Here is a 9,449-nt window from a genome sequence, read left to right as displayed (position 1 = left end):
TCTTGGAACTCTCAAAGATCAATAAGAAACGAAATCTTATAATGACAAGAAACGCCTATTTCTGTTGATTCTCGAAACAGGCATTTATTGGGGGGAATTTGTTAGCTGAAGATTTCGTTTTGTAATATTTGTCCTTCGAAGAAGTGGAAAATCGAAGGAAAGATGGTTACTGATGGCCATCCCTTAAAAATAAAAGAATGGCTACTGATGGTCATGCTTCGAGAATAAAGATTTCTAAGTTCGTTATGAAGATAGTGAATACTGAAAGCTAGTGAAAGTATGTGTCTTCGGGGACTTAGACAAAATTTATAAAATATATTCAAGTATTACTACTTAGCGTGTTTTCGTAGTGTTTTAATACACTGCCACGCGTCGAAGACGGACTCAGGCGGGAAGATTTGAAATTCGAAGACGGTTTCATAACTGTCCAAGTAACAGATGGCGTCGCTAGAAGTTCTTATGAGAGACGTGGCAGCAGATTAGTGTAGGACCGTTAAGGTCGAAACTAGTATAAATAGGAGTCTTAATGTTAGGATTCTGTGTGTTCATTTTGTACAAATCACTCACATATTTACTCAAGTATCAAGCGTTAAGAGAAAGAATTCGCTGAGAAAATGTACGTATGACACCACCACTTTAATACATGTGTATTATCTTTCGTTTTTTCAAACATCTTCCAGAATTACTGCATTTCGTTTACTTCTTGCCATTTACATTTTTGTATCTTTACTTTAATGTCATTTACTTTCGAATTACTTTCATGTTATTTACTTTCAAAGTCTTTAACGTTTCTGCATTTTAAGATTCCTTACGTTTTAATAGTTCTTTTAATTTCATATGTTATGTTACTTATCTTTGCGTTGAAATCATACTTACATATAACAAAGTGATTATCAAGATTATTTGTTCTTTAATCGAACAACGCCTGTTGAAGAAGACGAATCATGAATATGGTTCGAATGAACATTGATAACAATCTTTTTGACTATGTGTCCTAGGATCAATCTAGTCGATCCTGCGAGTAACCAAATCATATTCATTATAGTTTGGAAGACTAGCGGTTGTTTACCGGAAATCACCGTAAACACCTTCATAAAGTCATCTCACTCCACATCTTGTCACATCTTGTTGTTATGTGCTTGCAAGTATAGTTTGAAGGAGAGTTTCAGTAAAAGGTGTTAAAGGCACTCAATAATTAAAATTAAGGAAATGCTAACCAGTGTCTCCAGGGTAATGGTTAAGACCTTAAAATAGTAAATTTATCTCGGTAATCTGTGTATTTAATGCCTTTAAAATATTAAATTTTTTATAAAATATTTTCTTTTTTTGGAATGCTTTGCCCTGAGGGCACTAGTTAACAACACCTGTGAAATTAAATATGCTTGCTAAGAAGTCAAAGGAGGCTGAGGAACTTGATCAACGAGAGCATTTGGAGCATAAATCCAACATTCAATCCTTTTCAACACTTCATTTGATTAAAATATTTTTGGTTTTAGTCTCTACAATCAAATTCCGCAGGAAAAACCACAGGAAACCTGCAGATTTTCCTGCGAATTGTAACTTTAGGACTAAAACCAAAAGGATTTTAACATTCAATAATTAATCATTTCTAAGAAAAATAAGATACATGGACGAAAATCAAAATCACGCCAACTTACAGTGACCAAAAAACTATTTAAGCCAAAATTTAATATATAAAGTTTAATGTAAAATTTTTTTTGGACAGAAAAGTAAAATGTAAATTGAAAAGTTAAAAACGGTAAAATTTATCTCATCTCTCAATATTTAAATGGAAAAAGAAACAAAATTTAGTGTGATGTACGTTAAATAGACGAAAGTATATCTATTCGAATTAATTCTTATTATATAAATCTTAAATTCATATATCTTAGATAACACTTAAATTAATACTAAATTATGTTATTTAAAAATATTTATTTAATATTTGAAATTTAAAAAAATAAAAAAAATTATTCATTGTTGTAAAAAGACTGATCAATATTCAAAGACTTTTTTCTAAAAGATCTTAAAGTTTGTCTGTTACAAATTTTAACAGAGATTTTTAAAATATTATAATTCTTTTTTACAACTTTTAAGAGATGGTTTTTTTTTTCTAAGTTTCGAATGGGAATCTTCAAATTATTTTCTCATCAAGAACTCCCTACATTATGTTTGTTTTCATAGCATTGAATAATACATATATGATATCATAAGATCATTCTTGATCGACCGATACATGAAGGAAGTAAAACTCAACAACCACAACCTTTACCAACAATAGAATTTAGACCACCTAGTTTTTACTGACTTATTGTTTTCCCAAACTATCTTTTTCAACAACTCCTCTGGCTGCGACATGTGGCTTCATGGTAGCAAGGAATTCTTTCAACCTGGCTCAAATATTCATCTCCCTCCAACTTCCACATGAAGCAGTTATGCAAATGAAAAGTTTCAACTGCTCCACTCTCAATAATGCTACTCAATGTGATATCTATCATATAACTTCCAACCCTTATGCCTTCCAAGCCCTCCACCTTCCACATTCCAAAACGGTTTTATTTTTACTATATATAACCGATCATACTTTCACATTCTCTATCATGTTCATCAAACCTAATCATGGAAATTTTGGTTTATATTATTTTTGCAATTCCAGCCATTCCCACTACTATTCATGGACAGACCGATATTTAACATTTGTTCATTTTTTTCTTTTCTTGATAGAAAATATCTTTCATGTTATTTGCAGGTTGAATTTGTAGTGTATGATCCGCCATTCCCACGACTATTCATGGACAGGCCGATATTTAACATTTGTTCCTTTCTTTTCTTTTCTTGATAGAAAATATATTTAATGTTATTTGCAGGTTGAATTTGTAGTGTATCATTTTGAAGTACCAATTGGCGTCACTCCATAGTATATGGTTCGTTTTTTACCTGATCGTCTATACGATTCGTTTGAAATAAATATTCTTCTTTGACTGCCCTGAAAGTTTGAGCAGTAGAAGTAGAAATCAAGTTGTCTGGTGTCAATATACAATGGGGAATCTGCTTGAAATTATTGGGTTATGCTTACGCAAGTTTTGTCAAAATTGTAGATATTATAATATGTAAATAACATGATATTTTATATTAATTCATAGAATAAACTTTGATTTTTTATATTTTAAGTGCAAATGTTAATAAATAAATCTCATAGATTGATTGATTGATTGATTTTATGTTTGAGTGATATTTATATTAAATCTTAGTAATTATTAAAATTGTAGATATTATAATATGTAAATAAGATAATATTTTATATTAATTCATAGAACTAAAGAATATTTTAGTTAGTTGAAATTAAGAAATTAAGTTTATCAATATATATATATATATATATATATATATATATATATATATATATATATATATATATATATATATATATATATATATATATATATATATATAAAGTTAGTTTTATAAAATATTATTGATATTTATTTATTGTAAGGTCGAGCAAAACAAAAAATAAAGATATAATATAATAAAATATTACAAATTAAAAATGTATACATAATTTTGAAATGTATAAGAAAATATAATCAAAGAATAAAGAAAAAAAGTTGTATTTTTTTAGGTAAATAAAGAGTTTTGAAATGAAAAGACATAAATCATTTACCTATAAAAAAATTAAATATCATAATCATCTTTAATTGATTGCTACTTTAATTTTTGATTTAATCTGATTGCCAACTTTTGATTTATTTTTTTGATTTTTGATTTAATGTGATTGTAATTTTTAACTTCTTATCCATAATGGTCCAAACATTATGGTCTATTTGAATGTGATTTTAAATAATGGTTTGTTGAAATAATGGAGCAACACACCTATTTTCTTGATATGGAAATAATTGGTATATTATTACAAATTTTAATAAATAAATTTCATTGATTAATTGATTTTATGTTTGAGTGATATTTATATTAAATCTTAGTAATTATAAAAATTATGATATTATAATATATAAATAACATAATATTTTATATTAATTCATAGAACTAAAGAATATTTTAGTTAAGTCAAATTAAAAAATTAAGTTTATCAATATATATATATATATATATATATATATATATATATATATATATATATATATATATATATATATATATATATATATATATGGTGAGAACCGATATCTATTGTGAGAAAGTCGAACAAAACAAAACAAAAATAAAGATAAAATATAATAAAATATTACAAATTAAAAATATATACATAATTTTGAAATGTATAAGAAAATAGAATTAAAGAATAAAGAAAAAAACAGTACATTTTTTAGGTAAATAAAGAGTTTAGAATGAAAAGACATAAATCATTTACCTATTAAAAAGTTAAAAATCATAATTACCATTAGTAATCATTGATTGATTGATTGCAACTTTTAATTTATGATTTAATGCATGTGATTGTAACTTTTGATTTCTTATTCTTTTAGTACTTACCACGTGTATTTTTAAATTCTTTTACTTTTGATGTTGTATCACCAAAAATTGAGTGAATCAAATCATCATTAAAAATTAATAAAAATAATTTATCTCACTTGATTTCCTCCAAAATTATTTAATATAAGCTTTCCAAAATAATGAACTTATCAACCTAATTTTGAAACCAAATTTCATAGGGTTAGAAGATGACTAACCTCTCATTTAACAGAAAGATTAATATTATTAGATACATATTTTAATAAAGTGTTTTAAGCATATCATTGCTTTTATATATTGTATGGATTTTTTTTTTTGATAAAAAATACATAATTAAACTGATTACTATTTTCTATTTTCACTCTAATAATATTTGTTACTAATACTACTAAATCATTTAAAATATAAAATCTGAAAGTATATATATATATATATATATATATATATATATATATATATATATATATATACATATATATATATATATATATACATATATATATATATATATATATATATATATATATATATATATATATATATTAAGGAAATTTTTTAGAGATTATCAAATAAAATAAATATATTAGATCTATTGACTATTTTATAAAAAACATATTTAAAAATAACTATGGGTGTTAATAAGCATAAGTAATCGAATGAAACATAAGTAATATATGAATAAATAGTAATAGAATGAAACATAAGTAATGTATGAATAAATAGTAATAGAATGAAACATAAGTAATATATGAATAAATAATATCAAAATTGTATGATATTTTTTTATTAATCATACAATTTGTTTGTCATTTATAAAATTTAAAATTTTATCTAAACAAGTTCATCAATAATCAATATATATTTATCTATATATAATATAATATAATTGAAATATTACCATTAAAACTTTAATGGGTCAATTCTATCCAAATACAAAATAATATATTACGGATACACACAGGTAATTATATGGTACGCGCATATGGTACTGATATTAACACATTTAATTAAATGTTGAATAATAACGAGAATAAGCTTACAATTGATTTAAATAGTTTTATAAATAATTCCAAAACAAAAGCATTGATGAAAACATGAATTTACTGATCGAAATATTAAATATTAACGGAAACATAATATTTATTGATCAAAATAATTAATATTAAAACAAATGAGCGTACCACACTGGTCCCAGTGCGAATGAACATGTATCCCGTTAATATTCAAAATATTGAATATTAACGGGAGCACGGAGTTATTGATTAAAATATTAAATATTAAAGGGAGCACGGAGTTACTGATCAAAATTTTGAATATTATCGAAAACATTAAGTTACTGATCAAAATTTTGAATATTAACGGGAACAAATTTCGAACATTAACGGGAACACGAAGTTACTAATCAAAATAATAAATATTAACGGAAATACGGGGTTATTGACAAAATATTGAATATTAATGAGAACACGAAGTTACTGATAATTTTTTTTAATATCAACGGAAACATTAACTTACTGATAAATTTTTTCAATATTAACGGGAACATGGAGTTACTGATCAAAATAATGAATATTAACAGGAACACAGAGTTACTGATCAAAATAATGAATATTAACGATGTGACTAAGTTTATTGCATTGGACGATCGACATTGTGTATTCTTTATTTATCTTCCCAATTTTTATTGCATATTAATAAATTAACAATTCATTAGTTTATTCTTTATCAATTAGTCTATTCTTTATCAATTTCATTTTTAAGTTTATTATTTATCTCTGCTGAACAAAATGTATCTTAATAAGAATTATATCAATTGTTTTTTTATAAAAATATAATATTGAACAAAATAAGCAAGAACATGAAGTTACTAATCAAAATATCGAATATTAACGGGAACATGAAGTTACTGAATAAAATATTGAATATTAAAGAGAACATGAATTACTGATCAAAATATTGTATATTAACGAGAACATGAAGTTACTAATCGAAATATTGAACATTAACGTGAACATGAAGTTACTGATCGAAATATTAAATATTAAAACAAATGAGCGTACCACACTAGTCCCCGTGCGAATGCACAGATATCCCGTTAATATTTAAAATATTGAATATTAACGGGAGCACGGAGTTACTGATTAAAATATTGAATATTAATGGAAGACAAAGTTACTTATCAAAATTTTTAATATAATCGGAAACATTAAGTTACTAATCCAATTTTTAAAAATTAACGGGAACACAAAGTTATTGATCAAAACAATGAATATTAATGGAAAGACGGAGTTACTGATCAAAATAAAAAATATTAACGGGAACATGAAGTTACTGATAAAAATATTGAATATTAACGGGAATACGATGTTATTGATCAAAATAATGAATATTAGCGGGAACATGAAGATACTAATCAAAATATTGAATATTAACGAGAATATGAAGTTACTGAATAAAATATTCAATATTAACCAGAACATGAATTATTGATAAACATATTAAATATTTAAGGGAACATGAAATTACCGATCGAAATATTGAATATTAACAGGAAAATAATTTTTATTGATAAAAATATCTCAAACTTTACCCCAACTTATTAAATTTTTTTTTTATATATTTTACACATCTGGTTTTATGACATTTACCTCTAGAATAATATATATATTGAACAAAATAACACGGCCACAACGGATACCGTGCGGACGCACGGGTATCACGCTAGTTGTGAAATATAGTTAAAGGGGTATCTGGTAATACTAAACATTTTATAACATAACATAAATTTAAACTTAAGTGTTGGTTAGGGCTATCTCAAGTGACAATACTAAGCTATATTTATTAGTTTAAATTTATTCAATTTTAATTAAAGGTCGTGTTTTAAAATTTTAATTAATTATTTCAATAAAAATATGCAATAAAATAAAATTCATTTAAATTATGAACTAGAAAATTTAAAAATATAAAAAGTGAAATATATAATAAAAGTTAACTGCCCATAATTCAAAAGAAAAAAAAAACTAAAATCTTCTGAGGACACATCCTCTACAAACAACAACAACAAAAAAACTAAAATTAAGTTAAGTTTAGTTTTTTTTTTAGAATTTTATAGATAAAAGATAGACTTCTTACCCATTTTTAGAACAATTAAATCCATAATTTTTTAAAACAAAAACAAAAAGATATATTAAATTTATTATTTATTGTCGTAAAAAAATTGATTAATATTTAAAGATATTTTTTCTAAACAACCTTAGCCGTTGTTTGTTATAATTTTTAAAACAAAGAATTTTAACATTGCATTTTTTTGTTATAAAATTTTGAGATTTTTAAAGAAAAAATCAAATGAAAAGTTTGTTAAAACAATTTCTAATTAAAAAAATAAAATTTCCTTCCTTTTCGGTGGCTTATTTACAATGAAATATTAATATAAAATAAAAATCAAATGAAAAGTTTGTTAAAACAACTTCTAATTAAAAAAAATTAAATTTCCTTCCTTTTCGATGGCTTATTTACAATGAAATATCAAAATATAATAAAAATAAAAATAAGATTGAGTTTTAAAAGTTATTTTAAATATTAACGATCTAACCCTAAATATAAGTACAAATCAATCTTTATTAATTCTAATAAAATCTTCTTACTAATGGCATTATTATATATATTAATCTCATCATCACTGCAATCATCATTTCCATAAAACCTTCTTACTAGTTACATAACACTTTTGTCTCATCATCATGTCTTCCTTAACCGTATCCAACACAAACCCTTCGAACACAGAACCCCGTAAAAGACTCATTATTAAACTTAGTTATCCTCCTGGTACTATGAAACGTCATTCAGATTCTTCTGACACAGATGAAAACAAGAGAAGAAAAATTCAACATTCTGAACGACCAACTGTAACCTGCTATTGGGTTGATTCATGTTATAAGACCAAAACAACACCTTTATCTTTGTCTCAACCAAAGGGTGTGAAAGAAAGTTCAAGACTTTGCTCAAAAAGCATGTTGATGAAGGATTCATCAAAAACATCATCTATCACAAAAGAGATGGTCAAGAATCAAGTTTCAAAAATAGCAAAATCTGAAGAACATTCAAGAACCACCTTATTGATGGTGAAGGATTCATCAAAAACAACCTCTGTCACAAAAGATGAAGAATGTGTGTTGAAGAAACCAATGGAGTGTGTTAAGAGGAGGCAATGTTGGTTGATTTTGAAGAGGATGTTGGCGGGTAGAGATGGTTGGGATTTGAAAGATCCTCCAGCAATGGAGTCCAAGAGTTTGGAAAAAAAGTCAAAGGCAATAGGTTTGAAGGAAATAGAGAGAAAATTGAGGTTGTATGCAACACCATATGAGTTTGCTAGCGACATGAGGCTTGTGTTCTCTAATGCAATGATGATGTATCCTCTGTTGTAATTTATTACAAATGTGTTCTAAAATGACAAAGTGGTGAAAATGAGTAAATGCTAATAAATGCATGCAATAAAGTCCCACATTGGAAGATTCACTCATTTTCAAAGTCTTTATAAAGAGTTAATAACATTAACTCAACAAAAGGACAAAAGAGGATAAAGTGCCACATTGACAAATGTGGTGGTCCCAAGCATTATGCCACTTGTCCCAATCCTACAACCACTCGCCGGTGTCGCCACCGGCGACACTGGCTCTGGCTCCGACTCCGTGTCCGGGTCCGGGGCGTGGGCGTAGAGGCGCTAGTGGCGGCTTGTAGACGGCACTTGAGCACTTAGGCACGTCGCATCGGAGCGATCGGGTTATTCGCGGCGTTAATGAGGCGGCTCCGGCGGGCGAAGGGAAAGAAAAGGCATGATGGCACAAAAATTCATCTTGGTCCAAAGAAAGATCATAACAGGTTCAAAAACTCTAGTGGACAAAAGGGTACTAAAAATGGATGTTATGCATGTGGCAAACCCGGACATTATGCTCGAGATTGCAGGCACAACAGGCCCAAAA

General features: G+C 26.6%; 1 protein-coding gene across 1 annotated transcript; it reads left to right on the top strand.

Annotated features, from left to right (window-relative positions):
- Positions 1-8,210: 8,210 nt before the first annotated feature.
- Positions 8,211-8,894, top strand: LOC131649349 (uncharacterized). Its single transcript, XM_058919111.1, has one exon. The coding sequence runs from the start codon at positions 8,211-8,213 to the stop codon at positions 8,892-8,894; it is 684 nt and encodes a 227-aa protein (XP_058775094.1).
- The last annotated feature ends 555 nt before the right edge of the window (positions 8,895-9,449 follow it).

The sequence above is a fragment of the Vicia villosa genome, linkage group LG2, assembly GCF_029867415.1.
Source record: "Vicia villosa cultivar HV-30 ecotype Madison, WI linkage group LG2, Vvil1.0, whole genome shotgun sequence".
Lineage (NCBI taxonomy): Eukaryota > Viridiplantae > Streptophyta > Magnoliopsida > Fabales > Fabaceae > Vicia > Vicia villosa.
Note: the sequence above shows the minus strand (reverse complement) of the source record. Positions and strands in the feature narration are given on the sequence as shown.

Coding starts and splice junctions, on each gene's coding strand:
- LOC131649349 (XM_058919111.1), top strand. CDS start 8,211: ATGTCTTCCTTAACCGTATCCAACACAAACCCTTCGAACACAGAACCC.